General features: G+C 47.3%; 1 protein-coding gene across 13 annotated transcripts in view; it reads right to left on the bottom strand.

Moving 5' to 3' along the window:
* Positions 1-1,786: 1,786 nt before the first annotated feature.
* The window catches only part of PRKCG (protein kinase C gamma), a 106,685-nt gene continuing 83,110 nt past the window's right edge, over positions 1,787-25,361 (bottom strand). For all 13 annotated transcript variants that reach the window (XM_044447744.1, XM_044447740.1, XM_044447750.1 and 10 more), the window contains 14 exons: positions 24,183-24,314; positions 18,667-18,823; positions 18,414-18,548; positions 17,968-18,055; positions 17,645-17,674; positions 16,370-16,507; positions 13,854-14,027; positions 13,229-13,320; positions 10,566-10,628; positions 10,136-10,274; positions 8,036-8,116; positions 7,545-7,652; positions 6,936-7,076; positions 1,787-5,409 (listed from right to left, as the gene is read on the bottom strand). In XM_044447744.1, the coding sequence (XP_044303679.1) occupies positions 5,137-5,409; positions 6,936-7,076; positions 7,545-7,652; positions 8,036-8,116; positions 10,136-10,274; positions 10,566-10,628; positions 13,229-13,320; positions 13,854-14,027; positions 16,370-16,507; positions 17,645-17,674; positions 17,968-18,055; positions 18,414-18,548; positions 18,667-18,823; positions 24,183-24,314 (1,751 nt within the window). In that variant the 3' untranslated portion in view covers positions 1,787-5,136. The remainder of the gene's footprint in view (positions 5,410-6,935; positions 7,077-7,544; positions 7,653-8,035; positions 8,117-10,135; positions 10,275-10,565; positions 10,629-13,228; positions 13,321-13,853; positions 14,028-16,369; positions 16,508-17,644; positions 17,675-17,967; positions 18,056-18,413; positions 18,549-18,666; positions 18,824-24,182; positions 24,315-25,361) is intronic.

Genomic DNA, 25,361 nt, shown 5'->3' with positions numbered 1-25,361 from the left:
TTGGCTGAGCCTGAACAAGCAGGCTGCAGTGGTGAACATTAAGGGCAAGCCCGTGGGCCCCGATCCGTGGGCCCCTGCTGAGGTATGGGCCCTGGCAGGTGCCTGACCATGGCTACCTTTGATATGGGGCCTGGATAATGCCCTCCCTCCATCTCCAGTCTTCACATCTGGGTCTAGATTCCTTCCCTGCATATAAAGACCACATTGCAGCCAAACTCCCACAAGGAAAAACATCCTTTGTGTTCTGGTTTGATGTCCCCTCTATTCCTCCTAAGATTTCCAGGTTTAGATCAGAACCAGCAAATGCGTACATATACAGTTGCCGGGGTAAAACATATTAACCTGTTCTGCCCCGTCTCAGCAGTCAATGAGTCTGGCTTTCTTCAGGCAGGACTCCTGCACTTTTTCAGCAGCTGTGACTGTTCCTGAAACCAGAGTGCAGGAAAACATCTGTTTGATTTCTGCTTGTCACGAAGCTGTTGTTAAAAGCACGGGAGTCCTGCAGGAAGGCAATCTGGATGGCGGAAAGAAAACCAGCACAAACCCGAGCGTGCTCTCTGTCCTATGGCTCCCTCTGGTGCCCATTGGCTTTCACTACACCTCGAACAAATCGTCTGGGAAGAGTTGCATGAAACATAGAAACAGAATCAGAAGGGGGCCCCCGGGCCATCTAGTATGACCCCCGGCTCCAGCCGGCTCTGCTCATGACATCCCCACCATGTGCATGTCCAGCCTATCCTTGCTTTTGACCTACCTCATGCATGGGATTTCACAAGCAGTCCGTATCATGCAATATTTCACTTATAACTCCCCCACATTTTCTCGATGCTTCTCTCAGCTTTTTTCTTACTGCAGAAAACCCATTAAGGGAAAAAAGGGGGTGGAATTATTGCATTCTTCTGATTAGGAGAGCAAGCAAATACTTTTTTTCAGGGCTGTTTCCAGACAGAGGATTCCTAGCACCAGTACTAAAAAGGAACTGAGCAACTGTTCCAGATATTTATTTTGGTAACTGATTTTTTCTGCTAGGAAAAAGGACAAAAGCACTGGGAAAACCTGAAAGGGCTAGAAGTGGAAGATGGAATCTCAGCCTCCCATAAAATTCTATGAAAAATGCCATGCAGCTGCACAGTAAAAGCCTGATCTGGAGTCACCCCGGGATCCTGAGATTCAGAGGAGACAGAAAGGTCATGTGTCTACAAGAAGGTGAAAGCCCTGTGCTTCAGTTTATAATGTCAATAGAAATGAAAACCATCTAGCAATGTTTTCCACTTGGCGCATATCTCTTTGCCCAGCTTTTATGAACTTTAAGGGGTCCTTCATTTCTTGGGGAGTTCTCTTAATTCTCACATACCTTGCCCCGCAATCTCTAATCGTCTGAATTCTCCCTCTCCAAAAAAACCAACCAGCTCCTAGGCCATCAGCTCCATCACTTTTAGTAGCCCAAGAATTCAAAATGTAAGACTGCAGTGCCCTGCTCACTTAAGCTGTTTCCTTGGAAGTACTGGTTGTACACAGCAGGGCACACTCTTGGTCTTTCAAAAAGCAGGTTTGGCTTAGCACATTTTGAAAAACGCAAAGTAGTACATCTTGCCATCTTAAAATAGGGCCTCATAATATCTTTAAGCCTAGAGTTTAAAATTACTGAACTGTCCCACAGGTTATAAATAAGTCTGAGTTGAATGGGAGCTACTGGAGACAGCGTACCCCAAATCCCACTATCCGCTATGAGACGAAGACCAGAGTCCCACAGATTGAGGCACTGACGAAAAGACAAGGCACGTGGTAGATTGGATAAATATCTTTTATAGTGAAATGCATAGGTGAATCCATTCGTCTATGGTACTGGCTACAGGGAACCACAAGCCAAAGGGGTGAAAATGTGAAGAGATGTCTGGTCATTCCCAAGCTGGGGGTGAGCAAAAAGACCGAGGCAGGAAGCCGACGGAAGACTGTTGTGCTGGAAGGATCGGGAAAACCAGAAGGAGAAGAGCTACACAAATGCTTAGGACAGGACAATGTCCCGGCACCCTCCTGGCCTTCGAAGCATCTTGCTCCTCTGTCTCAAACCAGGAGCTTTGGATTCGATCAGCTTCTGCTCCAAGCCCAGGCCACGGGGGGATGTCACGAGACACACGCGGCCTGGAGCCTGCGCTTGCTCTCAGCCCCACTCCCTCCCGTCTGCTGCACTGCTGGCCCAGGTGGGCTGCATGGACCGAGGCACCGCCTTGGCCATATCCATGCCCCAGATCCTGCAGCCCTCTGTCTGGCACACCAAAGCCATAGTCCCTCGGCCGTACTAGCTGCAGGCCATGGCCTGCCATGCCGAGACAAAAAACCTTCCGTATTTGCAGCCTACCAGAGCTTCTGAGAGGGTGCAGAAGAACTGTTGCTGACCCAGACACACCAAAAGTCTTGTGTGTGAGACGGGAATGACATTTTAATTGTTCACTTTGCTTCTTCACATGTCTTGCGAGCAAAATGGTACCTTCTTCCCCACCCGTCCCCACTCCCCCACCTTCCGTATGCCAGCTAAGGCCAGGATTCATTACTTTGCAGCATAGCAAAGTTGCCTCGAGAACATCTTAAACTCCACTGAGGGTACCCTCTCACGGAAACGGCTAGAATTGGCCACGTCACATCAATGGCTTCATTTTCTATGAGTTTCCACCATGGTGTAAATAAGCCCCAATCTTACCATCTAATGAAATACTTGCCGCGCAACACAGACAGGGTGCCTTTCCCACATTCAAAAATAAAGTAAAAATCACAACCAAGCATATCGACTGTGATTAACTGAGAACTGCCATCTTCAATAGACTGCACCTGTTTGAAAGCCGCCAGGAAGAGACTGCCAGGAGTAGCTTGGGAGAACCGATGCAGCCAGCAGGCTGCTCAGTTAGCAGGAAGGAAACATGGAAAATACGTATAAATAAATAAATATTTGTAGACTATTCATATAAGAGTCCATGCACCAGAGAGAAGGAAAAGTTTGCATTTGGACATGCTGTGTTCTGGAAGAAGGGAAATGTTTTCTCCTCAGAGTCTAGCGCCACCTCTGTCACTGTCATCACTCCCTTCCAGAGTTTGATTTCCAACAGCCAAGTGGGTGAGAAGGGCAGCCATGTTAGAGGAAGCGAGGCAAAGATGCCACTGAGGGGAACAAAGCCAACAGGACTCAAAGGGGTGAGGGCAAGGGGTGGTCAGGATTTCACAGGATTGTGTGGAAGCAGGCACCCTAACTATGCATGAGGTATAAGTAATTAGGGCTGAGGTATGGGTAAATATATCAAGTTTAGGATTACACTATCACACTGTAGCGGATGGGGCAAGGAAGAGCACCACAGAGGTGAAGTTCAGGATTAGGACCTAGGAGTGGGATAAGGAAGGTTACCTGGAAGTATTTCAGGGCTTTGTTTGAACAATCAGTTTGTGTGTGGGGGGGGATGTATTGTTGCCTGATACTTTTGTCAATTTTAAAAATTACTTCACAGGAACACACATCCAAATTTCCTTCATTTTGATGAGTTCTGCCTTAACATTTCAAGCCTGTGAAGAAAAGCTCGTAAAAACAAGAGAAATAGCAGTGAAAGTGTAGCTTCCACCCCCGCCTGGTCCTCCACAGTCTTTTCACTGCAGATTGGCACATGGAGTGGAAATGCACAGGCTGTGCCATCGATCATGTAACTCTCCTATGGCTGGCTGCTTCTCTAAGCTGAATTAAGTTTCACTTGGGTTTAATTATGGCCACTGAATCCCTCCTTATCCACTAGAGAAACCGTACCCCGGTGTCAGCTCCAGGTTTTTGCGGGCCTTTGGGCCAGACACCCTCAGCGGCCTTTGCAGCAAGCTTGTCGTCAGCCACTGTTCCTCCTCATCCTCTTCCTCATTGTCGCTCCCACCTGCCTGCTTGACAGGTGGACAGCCGGTGAGCAGGTTGGCCGCGGCCCCTGCCACTGCTCCATCCCACCACTCCTGTCTGAGCCGGGTCAAGACGGAGCTGGACAAGCAGGTGACAATGGTGAAGAAGAGGGAGCGGTCAAAGGGCCCCTTGCAAGTACGGGCTGCAGCAAGTGTCTAGCTGTGCCCTATCGGAGGAGGAATGGCTGGAGCCCAAACTGCAGGCTTTTTGTAGGGGATGAATACAAGCTGACTTAAGGGGGCCTGCGACAGCTTCACTTTGGGATTTCCATTTGCAAAACCCGGCTTCATTTTATTCCCTCATTAGTCAGGCCATTTTTCAAAGCTTTGGCTCATGTGGTAAACTTGGGCCCAGGGAAGAGGGCAGGGTCAGGGGCCACCCTAAGCAAATTTCAGCCCTGACTCTCATCACTTCTCATTAATATAAACCACTTGGGGATTTTAATAATTCAGAAGTGTTGTCAATTAAATAACTAAAGTAAATGAGGAGAGCCACTTTCTATTGTCCCCTTCCCGATTAAAGTTTGTGGGAGTTTTTAAAAGAGAAAATGGGGATGGTATGAAATTATGCCAAAGGCATCCCATATTTAAGGCAAATCAGGGTCATTTCTGATCATGTTAAAGTTATTCAGTATTCCTGTTATAGGGCAGGGCAATGGGATAGGAGGCAACAGCCCAGGAGTCCATTTCCTTTTCAAATCCTGAATTCAGCCAAATCATGACCACCCCCCTTGCAGTCTTCTTACTATTTTAGCTAAGGAGAGCACCACAAAAGGTAGACAGGCAGGGGACTACTCCTGGTTCCACTGTCCTTAACAGTAATGCCTGGGTGCAGTTTGCCTAGGTTGTGAGAACACAGCCTCAGTTAACCTTCAGGATGCTCCAAAAAGCTAACCATGACTTAGGAGGGGGCCCTGCTTCACCAGGGCTTTTAAAATCTCTCTGTCACTATAGATGTAGATACAGATATACTTAATGTGTGCACGCTCTCATTCTGGACCTCATCAATTTGGTTTTACCCAGAGGAGGTAAGAGAGGGAAGCCACACACCGGATCCGGGAGGCAATTAAGAGAATATTTGGGGGGATCATAAGGTCAGGCTGAGGCTGAGGGTTAGGGCTGGGTTTTGAGCTGGAGCCATGCTCTCAGGAGTGGAGTTCTACAGGCAACGCTTGACTTAGGGATGTTAGGGTCAAAGGTCATCGAGGGTCAGTCTCACACTAAGGAGGTGGGAGAAGGGATCATTCCTGATGGGGAGAGGGGCATCCCTGTTGGGGAGAGGGGCATGCCGGTTGGGGAGAGGGGCAGGCTGGTTGGGGAGAGACTTCCTCGCCGCAGTGTGGATGGATGCACAAATTCAGGGTTGATGTAGGTGAACCCCTGGAATTCACTCTGATCGATGCTTGCCAGGACCAGCTGGTCTGGAGGCGTCAGCGCTGGTGGTGCCCGTGTGAAAAACTTGTCAAAGTTTTCGCCATTCCGGCCACACTGGAATGGTGTGTGGGGCAGAAAAAAGGGGGGCAAGGAGGGATGAAAGGAATAAGGGGAAAAAAGAGAAAGGGGAGAAGAGTTATATCTCAGTCTTTATATCTTAATGTAATCCCTTCTCCTTTGTTTTGTTTTACCTGCTAAGGCTTTAAACTGTTACGGTATGGCACAATATTTCTGAAATTAAAAGCCATGCACCACCATTGAATCTAGAGTTTCAAAAGCCAGTGTGGTGCAGGGTTAGAGTGCTGGACTGGGACCCAGGAGATCTGGGTTCCAGTGCCCACATGGCCACGAAGGTCACTGATTGACAGTGGGTCAGTCAGTCATTCTCACTCTTACCTGCACCAGGTTTGTTGTTGTGAGGATAAAAATGGAGCAGAGGAAGAGCATATAAGCTTCCTTGCAAGAGGACAAAAGATGTGATATAAATGCACCATACAAATGGTGATGGTGATGTTAACTTTTTCAATTTCAGTAACAGATCGTTCACTCTCAAGAAAAAATGTCAATCATAAAACTGTAGATCTTAACATTTCAGAAAACATAATTTGGAGTGCGGAAGAGTCTCATTTTCATATTTACATTTTGGATCAAACAAGAGAGCATCTGCAGGTGCACCCAGGTGAGGCTACTTTATTTATGGGGATTCCAGACCATGTTTTTTCTATTCATAAACTTCTCATGTTTTTGCAGAATGCTTTCCATCTTTTTCCCTATGGCAGAAAGTCCACTGAGCAGCAATGGGATGACTGCACCTTGCTTTCTGTCCGGTAGCGCCAGCAGCTGTCTGCCAGGAGGCACCTTCAGTTAGACCCAGGAGCGCCAGGAAAACCTGCAGTGGATTCACACAGGTTCAGCTTTCTATGAATCTGACCTGTGGATTCCACAGCCAGTTTTTTGCCTTTGGGGTGGTTTGTGCTAATGCATATTTGTCCAAATGAAGAATGAAGAGTAGAATGAAGTTCTCATGCAGTCTTTTAAAAAATCATTCTGTCACTGAGTGGACTGAAAGATGCCTAAAACTCTATGAAGCACCAATGAAACAAATTCTACAAAATTTGTACATTTTTGGTTACATCTGGCCTTTATGCTTCTAAACAAAGGGGTTCAGTCATTTTATCTTTGTAATAAAATATACCACCCAATCTGATGAAGAGTTCAAGAGAACTTGGAAGCTTGCGCCATCTTTTATGGCATTTTGGTTGCTTCTGGCAAAGATATTTTGCTCAACTATGTATTTTAGATATGAACAGATCTCTGTATATGCCCGCAGACAGGTGTGTGGTAGTAAAGTGACGGTGTGCATTACAAGGTCCACGTGCGAACTGTGCCTGACAGAAACAATATACAGCACTGCAGGTATGAGCCGAATTAAACAAATCTGACGCAGGCACAAATAGCAGATGTATGTGAGACTCTGGGCGTGCCTGCCTGCACGGAGTAGCTCCTATCCGCTCACCAGGTGGTGCCAGTTTGCATCACTGCATGTGCCTCAGTTCACTTGGAGACCAAAGGATACTCACTGGCCTGGGGATGAAGGGTGGGGGGATTTCCAGCCGCTCTAGCCTCTCCCATTCCATCCAGCGGAAGAAGCCGTGCTCCCGAATATCTCGCTCCCCATCTGGCCCCGAGCCGAGGCGCTTCAGTGGATGTTTGGTCAAAAACTAGCAGGGGAGATAAACATTGCTTTCATAGCACAGTCTTGTCCTTCCACGGGGCGCAGACTCTCAGCCAAGGCTGCCTGCTTCAGTGGGAAACTACACATTGACTCGGGAAACCTCTGCCCCCAGACCCATATTTGCCAAGAGCTGCAGGGTGAGAGATGCCCACAAGGGAAGAAAGGCAGGGAGGTGAATTCTCCCATGCAAACAACCTTCCCAGCCTTGTTTGCCCTAAAGCAGATTTCACAGTCCAGCTGGGAAAAGTCTACTCAAAATGTTCAGCAGCTAGCTGTTTTGGGAACAGTCGACTTGGGAGAGAAGGGCCAAGCGTATTTCCCATGTATGCCTTCACTCTAATCCTTCCCTGCAAGGGACTTGCCCCACTGAGAAGCTCATCCTTCAGTGTGGCATCGAAAAATATAATGCACAGCCTTTCTGCTCCAGATGTGCCAGTTCTGATCCAAGACTTACCCCCTTGCAGATGGAGACAGCCTCTCGTGAAAGAGATTTGGGATAGGACACTGTGTGCTCCATGATCGACTGAAAGAGTTCGTCTTCATCCTCTCCATCAAATGGTGGCTGTGGACCAGAAGAACCGGCAGCATAAGGAAATGCATTTCCCTCTTTTCAGAAAGCAAACAATTCTCATGGTTTACAAAATTCCTTCAGGCAAAGAGCCTAGCTCAGCCTTCCCCAGTCTGAGACCCTCCAGGTGACTCAGGTGACTCCCAGCATCACTGGCCATTGTCCATGTTGTCTTCTGGGGCAGGTGGAAACTGAAATCCAAAATATCTAGAGGTTGAGGAAGGCTGACCCAGATACTCTGAACCAGCAAGATTTAGTTCGCAGATTCTTTTCCTATCTTGAGGTCTTACTGTCAGAACCAGGAGCAATCTGGTTCCCACCAAGATATCCTCTGACCGGGAACACATGGTGAAAAGACTCCACCCAAGAGCACTCACCTGCCCAGCTAACATTTCGTACAGAAGGACCCCAAAGGACCACCAGTCCACAGATTTCCCATATGGCTGATAGGCAATAATCTAAGACCAAAAGAAACGGGAGATTAGATTACAGCAGACATTCACTCCCTGTTGTTGACCAGCTTATAAAACTAACAGTTAAAAATGTTATGAACCTTATATTCAATTCTAACCAAGATAACAAATTCAAGCAATACAACTCATCCACGAGATGCATTAACACAACTCAATAGATTCTGAACACCCTCTGAAGGGGAGCTGGCCTCACCCAACGTCTGAAAGCTAGTCGGGAAAGAGCAAGGTGAGCATCTCTGGAAAGCAACTTCCACGGCCAAGCACCATGCTCTCCCTGTCCCATTTGGGCACCGTTCGCACTTCTAGTGGAGCAGAGCCTCAACTGACGACCAAGGTAAGTGTGCACAGATTCCTAGAGCAGAAGGTGCTCCATGAGGTGCCACCACGGGTGGGAAACCCTTTCAGCCTAAGGACTGAACTGGCTCCAGGCCATCACGATGGGAGCTGCACTGACGGCAGCGAGTGGGGCCACAGCCCAAAGGAGATGGGGCCACGCTGACTCCTGGGCATGCCTTCCCAGACCCCATTCTAGATACAAACACATACCCTGTTCAAATACAAGCACTCACATAGGGCTGATTTCACCCTTGTATTTCTTGGCAGAGAAAGCCACTCTCAGCAGTCAAGGGATATCAGCCCAGTCTGCATGTTCCAAACAAGCCACCATGGGCTGTTGTAGGGTCACCTGAGGGTTGTTTAACAAGCCATGCTGCTCAGGTGGGGACAGCATGACAGGCCGCTCCTAGCATGCAACAGCATCTACCGTGGCTCCCAAATAGCCACAGTGGATTATTTAAGGCATGGCAGCTTGTTCTGGTTGTGTGAACTGGCCAATTCTCTCAACTCCACTTTCTAAGAATGGAGAACTCAGCAAGAGAGAAGAGCCTCACTGGAAACCCTCACCGGACAGATGGGGAGGCCTAGCGAGCCAAATTTGTCCCAGGGTCTGGTGGTTTCCCTTCTCTTATTTAGACATTTCAGGTCAATAGTGGCATGTTGAATTCAAAACCAAATCTACTGGCAGGGAGCACCACTGATTTAGAATCGCAGTGGGCAGCCCCAGTCAGACAGACCTGCAGGCCACAATCCAGGGCACCAGAGCACCATCTACTCAGAGAGCAGCAGGTGCAGAAGCAAACTCTCAAGGGTTCCTGTGTCACGACCAAGGTAGGATTTAAGTGAATTTAAAAGACAAAACCACACGACATGCTGGGGGCATAATTTTTTTAAAATCAGGGTTAACCAACAATATTGCAGTGGCTGTTCTGTCATATCATGAATGTGGAAGCAATTTTATAGCTGGGAATGGTGACTGAAGAGGGGACCAGTAGAAGAAACGTTGGTTTTGTGCAACAGAACTAAAGAAACACACATGGCCATCTAAAGCCTCACTCCCAATACTCCTTGGCCAACCAGAAAGCATTAGGCTAACAGGCAGCTTTTATACAAATTTAATAAATAAACAAGGAAACGCCCATGGGACCATTACCTCCGGGCAATAAAATTACTTTGCACACTGCTGCAGTGCAAGAGCCTAGCTTGAAGTCTCCAAGGCACTCATTAAAGAGCCGGGATCCATGGCTCCTGAGTCCATCAGCAAAGGAATGGGGTACAGATGGATAGTGTAACATTCACTGCCTTACCACACCCTACACTTTGTGAAGGGCGGACTGAACATGAAGGGGGCAGGAACTTCTGATCCTGGCTGCACACTAGGTTGGAAGGAAAATGAGGCCTGGTGAAATAAGGAGGGGAAGGGGGTATGGTTCATCTCACACATACTTCTTTGTAAACATGCCACCGCAGGTACATGAACAGACACAGCTATAGCTGGCACGTCTGTTTTGGACCTAAGCCTAGAGCACAGAATTTGAAACCAGTATTCTGGACTGTGTAGTAGGCAGTAACTTCAAGGTTAAACGGGGCCAGCAAGGAGCTGAGGTGACAGCAGAAGGAACTTGGCATTTCTTGGGAAGCAGCAGGGGACTGAGTGAGGTTCTTTACCTCTGGAGCGATGTAGTCAGGTGTTCCACAAAAGGTCCGGGTGGTGACTCCAGGAAAAATGTTTTCTTTACACATTCCAAAATCTGTGATCTTAATATGACCATCCGCATCCAACATTACATTATCCAGCTTCAAATCCCTAGGCAGGAAAGACAACACACACAACTGGAAGACTATCTTCTCAGTAGAGGGCGCCAGATCACACCCAGGATGATGTGAGTCAAGCATCTGGATCTGCCTATTACCTTCTTAATATGGGAAGGAAATATACTAGAATTAGAGAGTTGCACAGGGGAGAAGGAGGAGAATGGAGCTGGAGCTCCGGCATACTCAAGGAAGGAGTGGGAGTTGGCAGGGCTTTTAGCAGAAGCCTGCATTTTCAAATCAGATTCAGGAAGGTGAAGATACAGGACAACAATCCTAGACTCACCTGTAAATAATCCCCTTATTATGCAAAAAGAACAGACCGATTGCAATTTCTGCTGCATAAAACCTACAAGAGAAGATAAGAGAAAAAGGTCATGGTATGGGGACAGCAAGAAGAGAAAGGCAAACATCTCCCTAGTCGTAATGGCAGAAGAGTCTTGGTGACAGCTCTAATGGCTGTTTTCTGTATTACATGTAAGAGATGCATGCAGCTACATCCTCCTGCCAAGCCATTCCAGTCTCATTCACACATCACTTTTCCCCCATGTTAAGTACGAATACTCATACTGAAAATCACAATGTGTGACATTATAATGTGTGCCCAATAAGGCAAGTGTGTTTCATTCTAGTTGCAAGTGATAAGCTACTGAAAAGACCGACTTCCTGGTGCATGTACCAAGATTTTTTAAAAATCCCGTATCTGAGAAACCATTTACATGTTACCAAGAATGAAGGTTGGCTGGGTATTAGTGCCCAAGCATGAGTACTAATCTTCAGTACTCAGGTATTAATAGTACATAGAAGTGTGACTATTAATTCCTCTGCATCTAACGGTTCATTGTTTTTAGGTAACAGCATAGCATTGATAAGAAATCAGGTCCCTGCCCCAAGTAGCTTCCAATCTAAAATGTGACGCGTGGGAGGTAGCAAAGCAGAGGTTCTGTTTTCTGCTGTGGGCCAAAACCCCTTGGGGATAATCTGTTAGAGGCCACATGCCAACAGTGGGTGGGACCAAAGCCATAAGAGGACAAAAAATATTATTTCTCTCTGTCTCACTCTCTACCAGGAAAAGATCAGATCCCTCGCATGAAAAGTCTGAGTGATGGCTCACAGGTGGGTTGAAATTTGGGCCAGAGGCTACATGAAATTAGGCCAGGAGCCACAAGTTGTCCAGCCTGACAGAATAAAGACGCAGGGAAGATTTCAATGGGAAGAGCACTTAATCACAACAGTTACGTGTAAGTCGAGGGCCAGTGTGGGATGATGCTTCGCATGACCCAGGCCCCCCACTTGGCCAGAAAGTTTACTGGAGTCTCAGCCTGCATTATTTCGCAGGGCTGTGAGGAAAACTGAATGGAACAGTTCCTTGGAGAAAGGTCAGGACAAACACATCATACACAAATAAGCTTAGATTCAGGAGAGAAGGACTAAGGATGAATCCTGAAGGGTAAGCGGTATGAACTGGTCCTGCAAACGCAAGCAAGAAAACAAACTAGTCCTGCCAACCCGCTCCAGGTCAGAAGCAGAACTACTCTGACTTTTTTGACAATGGCTGCTTCTGCATGATTACCACAGGGGCAAGTTTCCACACCCTGTGCAGGGCAGTCATGCACTGCGTGATTTGCCTGGTTACCCTTGCAGTCATGTGGGCTGCCACATCATCCAAACGAGGCAGCAGCTTCCAAACCATCCTACAAGACACCGTGAATTCTTGGGGGTTTGGGAGCCACACCTACCACTCCCTGCAAGAAAAAAACTAGTGCATCAGGGAGGAAGTTTCTAGCCCAGCTACATTTCCTTTGCAGGAAGCACTGCTGTCGTTTTGACAAAGCAGACTATTTAAAAACGCAAGCCCGTCATCCCTGCGCAGCCTGCTCCTTCAGCCGTCTGACCCTTCTATGGTGATACTGCGCTGGAGGAGCGCTCCGCAAGTTCCATGTGGCATTCATGACCGATCTCCAGGCATTTTCTCCCCCGCCATGCACGTGCCCATACAGCTTTTCCTGAAATGCCCTGCACAGTGGAGGCACTGCTATTTGCTCCATGAGCAAGATAAAAAGGTGGGACAGACGTCGTGCCTGCTACGTTTCATTGAGAGAGCAAGTAAGCATAGGATTGGATCCAGGAAATGACACTGAGTATCTCCCTGAGCCCCTGCACCATTTCCCTGCTCAGAGGAGCACCCCCACACACTCCTCCTACTGGTACGTAGTTAAAAAACACTTTGGGCAGCACTAATCATGTATAGTTTGGCCCTAAAGCAGTGAAATTTCTGTGAATCCTCAGCTTAGGCATCCCCTGTGCAGCCCCTTAACCCAAGAGAGATGGGAAGCACACACTGAGAATTTCCCTGCAACATCTCTAAGCTTAGGAGTCGCGTGCCAAGAGAGGATGGTGGTGCTATTTGGGACAGTTGGCTTGTTGGCCAGTTTTGACACATTACCATTATTGCTATTGTAGTTGCTGAATGACTGGATGAAGTGCCTTTCTCTTTTAAAAGAACCCAAATGATTTACAAAAAATTATTTAAAAACATACAAAATATTGAACAGCTAAAAGCAATTTCCATCAAAATACCATAGGACAACTGAAACATTAGAAGAACCATAATCAAGGTAAGTGATGCATACAAAATCCATGATAGGCTGACAAATGTGCTGAAAAGATGACAATATTGGAACCAGACAGACATCACTGAGGAAACTGTTCCATGGTCAGGGTGCCACCACTGAAAAGGCTCCTCTCCCTTGTGCTATCCTTCAAAACTCTCTCACAGGAGGTGCCCTGAGCAAAAGACGTAATTACCACTCTCAGGAGCCATCTTATGGTTTGTCTTGATAAAACGAGCAGTTCTCAGATGTGATCACCCTTGAGCTGGAATGACTATTTTCCCAGAGAAAGAGAGAGATCCATTCCTTAAAAGAATTTCCAAGAAGACTTACGTACATAGCATGTGGTTCCTTGAATTTCCCAACCTGCTGGATATGATACATCAAGTCTCCTCCATTGACATATTCCATAACAAAATAGAGCCGATCCTTGAAGGAGAAGAGTAGGATATGCCAATTACTAAACCAGACTGACAAAATAAGGAACTCTAAATAATGCCAAGTGCTTCTTACTTTCTCCTCTACTGCCTTCCTGACTATGGAATAGGCTAATACAATAGGGGTTAATGGCTAATCAGTTAACACTTTGATTTGCTAAAAACATAGCCCAATTCACTTCTAGGAATGGCAATTTTCATTTTTTTTAATGGCACTAATTTGTAGGCCGCAAACCTTCTTAGCCAAAGCTTTTCCTTCTCTAAATGCCTCTTGGAAAATGAGTTTTACTGTGATGCATGCGCAATCCAAAAAATAAAGGAAGCATACTTATTGCTTACGTTAGAACATTTTTTCAGGTGTGCAAATCTATGTGATCAATCCACCAACAAAGTATGCAATCCTAAGCATGTTTAGGCAGAAAAAATGGCCTACTTGGACATCGCCTGCTTTTTTCAGTCTAAACATGCATAGGCTTACACCCTAAATGGCTAAGATTTCCCGAAATATGGAGCCACGGGGATTACCGCAGTTTGGAAGGTAGAGTGCAGCTGTGTTAGGAAATGGGGACGCTCCCCCATGGCCAAGACACGCTTTTCTACCATGGTGCATTCAACATCATCATCCTGAATGATCACATCCTTCTTGAGGATTTTGATGGCAAACAGCTCATCGGTTCCACGGCGCTCTGCCAGCATCACCTGTAGGGAGAGAACCATGACATTTTGGGACTTGTTACCACCCACCCCTAAAAACTTAGGAACCCTGGCTTCCCTGACCCATTCATAACCTCTTAAATTAGCCCTTTCAGATGTTTTGGAAATCTTCCCCCAGCCCAAATCAGCATAGACAATGGGAAGATGGTAGTTCAAAATGACGGGAAGAACCCAAATTAAGGTAGTATCACTGCCTTACAGAAAATCCCATACTCTGGCAGGAGACAGGCAGTTGTTTCTGAGTGAGTTAAATGTATTACATTAAGAGATTTGTTTTTTGTATGAGGTACGCACTTTTGATTAATTGTTCTCTCTAGTCACAGCTTTTCCAAAAAACATATGAAAAGAGACAAGGATAGTGTCAGCCAGTTTTGCTAAATTAAAATAGCCTGCAAGCCACCAACTTAACTGACCTATCTGAAGGTGGTTAACTTTGCTGGGGGCCATTCAGAGGCTTTTTCAAGAAAAGAAAACTGCCAAAGGGTTCCTGAGACTGGAGGGCTTTACCACCTGCGATGCTAGGACTGGCCCAACAGATTTTGTGGCCCAAGGTGAAGAGCAAGATGGCCACCTAGCCATTCCTGGTACAGAAGCTGTCTGGACTCACAGATGAATCTTTTATCAGTGCTGGCACCAGGACCGTGTCCTACGCCACACCTGAGGAAACATACTAAGGGTTCTTTGGGTGTCGAGGCAGGGGAACAGCACAAAACATATGGTGTGGCATATACAGCTCAGTCCTCTGTCAGAGAGGAACAGCTGAAAAGTCCAGGAGGAAGGATGCCTGAGGCGTCACCTCACACTGGCGTCTCACGTAGCAGAGACGGGCTGGAGTGGGCCGCAGCAGCGGCATCCCATTCCTCTGCTTGTTTGTTTTTCCTTTAACTGCCTTTATCCATTTCTAAAATTCCACTGCCACAGGCAGCTGGCGGAGCTCATCTTGGCCAGCTGCCATTTTCTTATTGGTTGGTTTGTTTGTTTTTTGTCTGTTTAGTAAGGAAATTATATCCTGCCTTTTCTGCTTTTTTAAAAAACACATTCAAGTTGGCTCACAATACAAATTTCATCATAACCAATAATTAAAACATATAAAAAACTAAACCAGTTGAAACAGAGACAGAGGTAGCAGATACAATGCCACAAAAATACCAGGAGAAAAACCCTAATCAGCTTGACAGGGCAGGTTTCGGCTGAAGTAAAAAGCTCTTTATGGAGACTATTGGAGACAGGAAAAGGCAGGCCTCCAGGGTGTTGCTGGGCATTTAAGGGATTTCAGGCTTGGGTCCATAGGACACAACAAAACTGCATTATGCAGTATGTATCAATACATGCAGATTTAGAAGTAATTACTAGGATTTAAATTTCACAGGGGGCAAAGCCAGCCAATTAATTTCTCATCCAAGTAATCTCAGATAAATTCTTGAATTAGTTTGCTCCCTGACCCACATCACACAAAAACAATCGAAGGTTTTTCCTCTGAAGCCTATTTGCCATGCAGAAAAAGACTGCAGGGAGGGGAGACGGGGCTTTGGCAGCATGTGGGAAGCACAGAATTCACTTTTCCTCCCCAGCTGCTACCCCTCTTGAAAACACACCCCGATTTTGGGGGAAACTTCTGTTGACCCCAATGGGAACTCGGGGCTCTGTGAAATAGACTTGGGGTCCCAGGGAACAGATTCAGGCCTGGGACCACACAGGAAAGGGCTAGCAGGGAAGGAGGGAAGGAGGAGTTTGCAGGGAAAGAGGCTCCCAATCTATGTGCAGGCACAGAGAAGGTTCTCTCTTGTGCATATCCAGGCACATTTCTGATATCAGAACACAGAAAGTTCCTCTGATCGTCTTCCCTTCAGAATGCCTGATGTAGCAACTTACTGGGGCACTCCAAGCGGAAAACGGAAGCCACATCATTGTACACCACAAGCAATGGTACTTCTGCCTTTCATCCCTGAAAAGAACTGTAGTTTGTCTCCAACTTCAGGAATTTAACTTAGAAGCCTCTCCAGATCATGTCAGAAATGGATTTTCTTCAAAGGCCTAAAGCAGCATGAGCCTCAGTAGGCACAATCTGCAGAGATCTAAGGTGGAAAAGTAAATAAAAGCTTCTCCAAATAGCGGGACAGTAATGCTGACAGGGTGGCCTGTGGGGACAAATAGATTTCTAGTATTTTTCTTGAATGAAAAGTAGTTTTTGTACGTCAATGCTTTTCTCACACCACGTCTTCAAGTGGAAACAAACCCCGTCACATACAATATACTAGTTCTTGCACCTTTATAGCCTCTCCACTCCTCCATTCACACCCATGCTCCTTGCTCAAGTGCAGGCCCACCTTCCCAAAACTGCCTTTTCCCAGCACCATGAGAAAGTTGAAGTCGGAGATGTGGAAGCGGTTAATGCCAAAGAATCCACCCCGCTTGGAGTCCGTGGGGCTTGGGGATGGCGACGAGATGGGGCCATGACGAACCTTCTGCAGGGCACACGGCATAAAGGGAGAAGAGAGAGAAAACACAGACATGGAGAGGTATGAGTCCCTGATGCTTGCTCAGAGCAAGGGAGATAAGAAGTGATGCTGCAGCTTCTGCAGTCCCTGGACCATGGAGAGTCATCTCCTAACTGAGACTGCTTGCCCCCTTCTTTACCCCTTTGTTGGTTTTGTTGAAATGGAACCTGGTGCAGTAGAGAAATCGCCTAAAGAACACGTGTGATGTACATGTGCTAAAATTCTCAGTGGTTAGGAAAAGTTTGGGAAACTGGTGCATGAGGAAGAAAGTAGACTGGGAATATGTGCAGTTCCAAATGAACTCTTTTAAAGCGAGGGTTATGGGCAGGGGGAAGGCAGGGCACAGAGGTACAACATAAGAAGAGGAAGTGTCATGCCTCAGTAGTAAAGCATTTGCCCTGAATGCAGGAACTCCCAGGGTTATTCCCCAGTTTTCACTGCTCCCACTTAGAGCCAGGAAGGACCTCTGAAATTTTGGAAAGACCAATTTTGGATCGGACCAAGACAGATGCCCCAATTTAGCATAAAGCAGGCTTCTACCTTCAAGGAATCACCCTATGGGGAGGCCCAGAAATAGCCAGTCTTGTCTTGGAGATCTCTGATACTTTGTCTTTCTTTCTCTAAGTCTTTTGCCCCCTCCCCAGTACTTACTTACTGCTCTCCACTCACCTCTTTCCAAAGAATGTTGGAGTAGATTCCAGACAGACAAAAGGAAATACTTCTTCATCATGCAATACAAAATTAGCAAGTGGGATTCCACCTATAGCTAAAATGGTTCCCAAAGATGACAGAGGGTATGTGTGCCTAGACTTGCCGTGCTCAGTGCTACAGTGGTTGAGGCCAGATGCTGAGGACAAACGGGAGCAGATGGCCATCTCCAGAGCTCCTGCGTGTCAGAAGCTCAGGAACAGCCTGCACTGGCTGGATATGGTTGCATTTGCTGAACCTTTCCCCTGAGGGAGTGTGGCTGTTCTACCATGCCCAAAAGCAGCTCTGTGGCTGCACGATGTTCTTATGGGCAGCAAAAGCCGGGCCTGCTCCACCCCATTGCATCGCACCCAGGAAAGGTTGGGCAGGGAGGGGGAATGAAGAAACGGCCAATACCTCGTAGAGTTCCAGGGGGAAGTTGCAAGCCTGAAAAGCAAAAGTATCAGCACTCAGGCAGATGCACGTGTAGCTTTTGCCCCATCCCACCATCTCCTGGTTAGAAATATCATCTCGGGTTAACTGCCAGTTATCCAGCCGGACCACCCACTTGCCCTCCCTTCAGGTCTTCAGAGAGAAAATGATCCATAGGTATTCCCGCTCCAACCCTGCTCCTTTTGTCACAGCAGCATCCCTAGCTGTGAGGTTGTACAGGCACTTTGCGGTCGGGCTGGGACCAGGGAAGGGCCGATCCAAGCAGCACCAGGAAGCCACAAGGTTACCTCAAATTTCTGCAGCAGCCCACAGTTTTCTGCATCAGCCACAGGGACACTATAATATTCGCCCTCCTCCTGATTGAGCAATTTGTACCTGGGACAGCAACGCAGACAGGGACACCAAGCAGGGAGAAGAAAGAAGATGAACAGGTGAACAAGAATATGACGTGATTAGGGGGGGTGGGTGACAAAGAGCAAATTAGGAGGAAATGGGAGTGGAAGAGTAGAATGAGCAGACAGAGGTAATGATGAAAGGCGTTTGATGGATTAGATGAAATAGATAGATCAGGTAGATTAGATAATGGAGCCATCCAGGCAAACAGATAAAAACCCAAATAGACGCCAAGACGGAGGGGAAAGAGAAAGAAAATGAGCCACAGGCAGCCCCCTTAGCTGTCCCATAATTCTCTTCCATCTTCGCTTCTGCCCCCGCCCTGCTGTTTCCCCCTTACCAGCCTTCCACAGGGCCCTTGAAAAGCTCGGAGACCCCAAAGGACATGGCTCCCATGAAATCATTGCGGGTGGTCCGGTCCCAGTCCCACACCTCAATGGAGAGACGCCGCTCCAAGTCACCCGGCTGCAGGGTACTGTGGGGGACAGACAAAGGAGAGGCTGGAGTCAAAATGTCTGCATATATAGATGGATAAATAAGGCCCTCAGGTCTTTAGCATTCAGGCTCTTCATCACAGAGACTCACGGACTTACAAAATGAATGTTTCGTTCCACACTGGATTGAGGGTGGATCTAACTGTCCGGGTCTTTTGCTTCGTTAGGTTCTTAGGGTCAGGGATCAGCTTGAGTTTCACGTAGGGATCCGAGAGACCATTGGGATCCATCGGGATCAAGTTAAGCGCTTCTCCAACTGACAAAGAGCAGAGCGGGAGGAAGAGACGCAGATATTAGCTTCCAACAGAGAAAGTACTGGGGGAGAGCATGAGGGGGCGGGAAGGCAGACCTCCTGCATTCTGTGGCGGTTGAGGGAGGAGGTTCTCCTGGCGCCTGTCCCAGGCCACCTGCTGTGAAAGTTGCTGTGGCAGCAATTGCTACCACCCGCACATGTGGGGTGTGGGGACACGAAAGAGATAGTAGAGGGGTGGGCGAGGAAATCCCCTTCTGTCAAGAGACCGGCCATGATGGCTTTCTTCTCACCGCCTACATGCCGGGTTGCAGAGTGGAGGGAGAAAGCGAGTGAGAAACTGTGCAGGGGAAGGTGTGAAAGGCAGAGGCGGGGGATGTCAAGTTCTGCAGCTAGGAATAGAACCCAGGCGTCCCAACTCCCAGCCTCCACTAATTCAGTCGGTCCCACTCTCCAGCCCAACCAGATCAAGGCCTCCTGCTTCCTGCTTGCTTGCCTTCTGCCTCGGTTTCAACAGTTTCGCTCCAGAAGAGGCCAGGCCAGCTTCGTGAGCTCCAGCCTCCACACCTGGGTTGACTGTTTCAAACGACAACAAGTTGGATGCAGACTTAATCATGCTTGGAGCAAACACAATGAAAGTAATGGGACTTAAGCTTATCATCACCAAGTTCCGTTGATTTCAATGCATCCAGTCTACATATGACACAATCTGTATCCAACCTGCTGTCATTGTCATTATTTTCATACACGTAAGAGAAATATAGAGGAACAGTTGTGCGTAGGGTTTGTATACTTGTGCATGCACACACACACACACACACACACTTTCTAGGTGATCTGCTAGAGCACACTTTGCTGACCATGTTCCATAATTTCACCTGCCATTGTCCCAGAGCCATATGAAAAATGGCCACCGTAGCACTGGCTTGCACTAGCAATTTTTTTTGAAGATTTGAAGTTGTGGCATGGTGGTTTCCATCTCAAGAATGAGAGTTTATTTTCTGACTAATTAAAAAAATCAGTTAAATGAGATCAGCAGTGGCTGGTGCACCCCCAAAAATGGTAGCATCCCAACTAGGAAGAGGGAGATCTGAGGGTGAGGAATTTAAGTTTGAGGCCCTTGTCATGGTCAGATCACTTCCACATAAGGTTTGAGCTCGAGAGCGGCCTTTCCCTCTGTAAGGGTGCGGACCAGATTGTATTGGTCCACCCCCAGAGCCGGATGGATCCTGATGGATTCCTGGAAGCTCTGGGGGATTTTCCGGTTGACAAGGCTGGTGATCCTGTCAATGCCCTGGTTGAACTGTGGAATGGGGAGATGACCAAGGCTATTGACACAATCGCTCCCAAGTGTCCTCTCCCACCTGGCAGAGCCCGTTCATCTCCTTGGTATACACCTGAATTACGGGCGATGAAGTAGGCTGGGAGACATCTAGAGCGTAGGTGGATGAGATCACGGGGTGAATCTGACCGAACACACTTAAGAGCCCATTATTGGGCCTATGCTGTGGCGGTGAGGACAGCGAAGAAGAAATTCTTCTCCGCTTCCATTGCCTCCTCACAATGCCATCCGGCGGAGCTCTTTCGGGTGGTGCAAGGGCTGATACATCCAGGCCCAAAGAAAGATCTCATACCACCCTCAAAGGTCCGCTGTGATGACTTTGCCAGGCATTTCAGGGAGAAAATCGCTCAGATTCGTCACGAGCTTGACTCTACTATTGTACCAGATTCTACTGAGGAGATGCCAACAACGCCGTCGAGTCCACAATTAATGGATGGATTTCAGTTGTTGCGACCTGATGATGTGGACAAGGTGCTTGGACAATTACGCCCTACCACCTGCTTACTAGACCCATGCCCATCCTGGCTACTTAAGAAAGCCAAGGACAGGATTGGCACCTGGATCCTGGAGGTGGTCAACGCCTCTTTAAGAGACGGTTGGGTACCGTCCTCTTTAAAAGAGGCGGTAGACCGACCAGTCCTAAAGAAGGCATCCCTGGATCCAGAGGTGGCCGCCAATTATAGACCGGTGGCCAACATCCCGTTCCTGGGCAAGGTGCTAGAGCGGGTGGTGGCGGGACAACTCCAAGCATTCTGGGATGAAACTGATTATCTGGACCCATTTCAGTCCGGCTTCCGACCCGGGTACGGCACTGAATCTGCCTTGGTCGTCCTGTACAATGACCTGTGCAGGGAGAGAGACAGGGGGAGTGCGTCCCTGTTAGTTCTCCTGGACCTCTCAGCGGCTTTCAATACCATTGACCATGGTATCCTTTTGAATAGGCTAGTGGGATTGGGAGTTGGAGGCACCGCATGGCAGTGGTTCCGCTCCTATCTCAACGGCCGATTTCAGAAGGTGGTGCTGGGGGACTATGGCTCTGCGCCATGGCAGTTATGTCATGGAGTTCTGCAGGGGTCCATTTTGTCCCCCTTGCTATTCAACATCTACATGAAACCGCTGGGAGAGGTCATCAGGAGGTGTGGGCTGCGGAATCATCAGTACACTGATGATATCCAGCTCTACCTCTCGTTCTCCACCAATCCAGGTGAGGCAGTGGCTGTGCTGAACCGGTGCCTGGCCAAGGTAATGGGTTGGGGGAGGGCCAATAAACTGAAGCTCAATCCAGACAAGATGGAGGTCCTGTTGGTGGGTGGTTCAGGCCTCGGGATGGGGGACTTGGGCCTTGTCCTAAATGGGGTTGCACTCCCTCTGAGGGACAGGGTTCGCAGCTTAGGAGTGCTCCTCGACCCTGAGCTGTCTTTAGAAGCCCAGGTGACGGTGGTGGCGAGGAGCGCTTTCCTTCAGCTTTGGCTGATCCATCAGCTGCGTCCCTTCCTGGAGAACGACTGCCTGGCAACAGTGGCACACACGTTGGTAACTTCCCGATTAGATTTCTGCAACGCGCTCTACGTGGGGCTACCCTTGAAGACGGTCCGGATACTTCAATTGGTGCAGAATAGAGCTGCCAGGCTGCTGACGGGGACTGGGCGTTGTTCTCATATAACCCCAGTTCTCCGTCAGCTCCACTGGCTCCCGATTGAAGTCCGGGCCCAATTCAAGGTGTTGGTTATGACCTATAAAGCCCTCAACGGCTTGGGCCCTGGGTATCTAAAGGAACGCTTGCGTCCATATATGCCCTCCCACCCCTTGAGATCAGCAACAGATGCCCTTCTCCGGGCACCCTCTGTGAATATTAGGAGGGTGAGTACCCGGAGGGGGGCCTTCTCTGTGGTGGCGCCCCACCTATGGAATGCGCTCCCCAGAGAGGTCTGCCTGGCGCCGTCGTTATTTGTTTTTCGGCGCCAGGCTAAGACCTTTTTATTTAAAACTTATTTTAAGTGTTAATTTATTATGTAGGATTTTAAAAAAATTTTAAGCCAAGATGCACCGGGTTTTAATATTTTTAGTGTATAATTTTTGTATGATTTTGTTTGTTTTTGTTTTTGTTTTGAGCCGCCCAGAGGCTTTGTTGCGATGGGGGCGGCATAGAAATATTTTAAATAAATAAATAATAAATAAATAAACTAGTACAACCTAATGCTTTTTATGCAGAAGCCCTGTTAGGTTTAATGAGACTTACAGCAGGAAAAGGTATATAGAATAGCAGTTTAAAATATACTTAAACACTCAGACTTGGTAATGGAGATGCAGAAAGTTTATATTGATTAGGAAGAAATCACTGACTTCCCATGCAGTTCCAGAAAGCCCTCCACTCCAAAGAAAGCTGGCTGACTTTTCAGAGACGAAGTCCTGCATTATCTACATATTTTCATATTTGAGAGTGGCAAATACAGGCTTCCGTAGTTTTTGATCCTTTTCTAGATAGTCAAAATATGGAAACCAGATGCTGGGGTAAATAGCACTCAGGGCTTATCCAGCAGTACCCTATTTATGTTTTTATAAAAGTATGTGGCAATGCCTGCTGAGATCTGAAGACACCAAGGAAGGGATTGAGTGAGGACACCAATGCCCTTAATAATTCTTGTACTAGCAGAAGCGTAATAAATTATACATACAGAAAGCCAAACAGAGACACAGAAAGGAGGCAGACAGACCCACTGAAAGAGAAGAAAACTGGGTTCTGCAATGTGTAGTTAGCCTTGGTTCTGCCTGTGTCATTCTTCAGCAATCCCATCTCTATGAGGCTAACTCTGCACGATGCAAGAATGGGAACGCAGCTTGGGAAGGAAAGCTTTTGGAGCAAAGAAGCAGTGGGGGGCAGGGGAGCATTCTCAGCCTTTTCCTTCCAGCGCAGTTTCTTAGCAGCAGCAGCAGCTGCAGCACAGATGAACTGACCTGATGGGCAAGGCACCACGGCTTCTTTCCATCCCGGTACAGGCTGGACACATGTGGGGCAAGGTTTCGACAATCAGGTGTGACTTGTCATGCTGTCTGAACCTGGGCAGCATGGCTTGCCAGAGGGGAAAACCACACTCCAGTAAGCCCTGAGCTTTTGTGGGATTATTGGAGGGATTATTGTTGCTTCCCCTACAACAAGCCATGCCAGCTGTGCTCAAATTTTGGAATTACACTCCATGCATGGTGCAGTTTATTCTGCTTGTGGGAACGGCCCCATCATGTAAGGCCATTAGCTTTAAAATGGAACCAAGGAAGCTACTTGGTATGAGACAGAACACTGGTGTTGACGCACCAGCTGCATGTGCTTCTCATGGGAAGTCACCCTGCAGATAAGTTGCCAGATGGGCTTGTGCTCCCCTTTCTCCTCGCTTAGTCCTGTTGGTACTCCATTGTCCTTTCTGCAGAACCTGTCTTGTCCCCTCACTCTGGTCCCCACCCCACTCTGATCATGAACTGTTTCCATTTGCCACCTTAAAAAATCCTTCTCTTAGGAGTATGTAAAGGGGGCAGGTTATTCTAATAATGATTTCAGCCTCAGAAAATTGCACAAATGTCTTCGTAATTTTTAATTATAATTTTCTTTCCAGTTGGTCTTCCGCAGTGCACATTTTCAGACTGGCCATATGCAGTCTTATCCTGTCAATTTTCTTGCATGTTACTTATTGCGTTTTACTCCCTTGAGACAGCTGAAACTTACAAGAAAATTGACATACCAGACAAATGCAAGTGTGCACTTTGGAAATACCCACAAAAAACCCCCAAAGAGTTTTGTACAATTTTCTGGGGGATGGCAAGCAAACGACAGTTCCCTCAAAATGCCATCTGGGCTGGCATGGGCAAGAACAAGAAGAATGGTGGGGCATTTGCTGCTTTCACTGAGTGACTCTATAGCTGATCTTGGCAACTCATAATAAATTTGCTCTCCTGAGTTTCGATAAGAAACTTCAGATGGAAGCCAGTGATCCTACGCCAATTTGGCCCCATTAACCTCATGCAAGGCCTTACCAGTCACACGAATTTCATCACTCCCAAACGTTTCAATGTGGAGTTTCAGGCGCCCCCGGCGTTCTGTATGGTCCACACCGCACAGGCTGGGCACACAATGGACACAGCGTTTGTGGACGTTCATCTCACAGCCTGCAGAAGGTAACAGAAGTGGACATGTTGGCTGGGACTAGATAACCACAGAGAGCAACTTGGTTCCCCAATAGCTCCATGACATGCAGTCCATTAAATGGCTGGATTAACTAACAGAAGTAATTGTGGTAGAGAATAGTGCTGTCACACCATCCCAGACAACTTGGTTGATTAACTATATGACTTTGCATTGACTGAGCTATTTATTTTTTAAAAGCTTGTTTATATTTTCTGTGTATCTTGTTCCATGGCTAACTATGCATATGTTGCTTAAGCAAACATTCAAAAACAGCATCTCCCACTTGCAGGCTGTACTGGTAGAATTTATTCTCCCACCTCAGGATTCCCCCAACTCATTCCATTGCTTAGGTAGATACAGCCTAAGTCAAAACTAATTTTAACCAGCTATGCCATGTAATATATTGCACAATACAGTCTTCTCTAGTATTTAGTAAGACTAAAGGGGCACTTGTAGAGGCCTTCTTCAACATACTCAAAAAGTAAACAAAAACACAACCCCAGGCATTGTTGCTGCAACCCTGCATAGAATCATATAAGAGTAGAGTTGGAAGGGGCCATGAAGGCCATCAAGTCCAGCCCCCTGCCGTTGCAGGACACCACATTACATCATCCCTCTCAGATGGCTGTCCAGTTTCTTGTTGAATGTCTCTAGCGTGGGAGAGCCCACCACCTCTCCAGGCAGCTGGTTCCACTGTTTATTGCTCTGACAGTGAGGGAACATTTCCAGATATTTAGCCTGAATCTGAGTTGTTGCAAGGTATCCACGAGAAGAGATCTTGACTTTCCCCTTTGTGACAGCCTTTGAGGTACTTACAGGCTTCGGCAAGGGGCGGCATAGAAATGTTTTAATAAAATAAATAAATAAATAAATAAATAAATGTCCCCCCTCAGCCTCCTCTTCTCAAGGCTGAACGTGTCTCTTAGTCTTTCTTCATAGGAATTATTTTTGGTAAATCCATGTTGGCTTCTATTAACCAATGCATTGGCTATTCTCAGCTCATTTCCTGCTTTAGCCTTTCTGATGCC

This window comes from Varanus komodoensis, unplaced genomic scaffold (genome assembly GCF_004798865.1).
Source record: "Varanus komodoensis strain SLA01 unplaced genomic scaffold, ASM479886v1 scaffold53, whole genome shotgun sequence".
Lineage (NCBI taxonomy): Eukaryota > Metazoa > Chordata > Lepidosauria > Squamata > Varanidae > Varanus > Varanus komodoensis.
The sequence above is the reverse complement of the archived record's forward strand: the minus strand, read 5'-3'. Positions and strand labels throughout refer to the sequence as shown.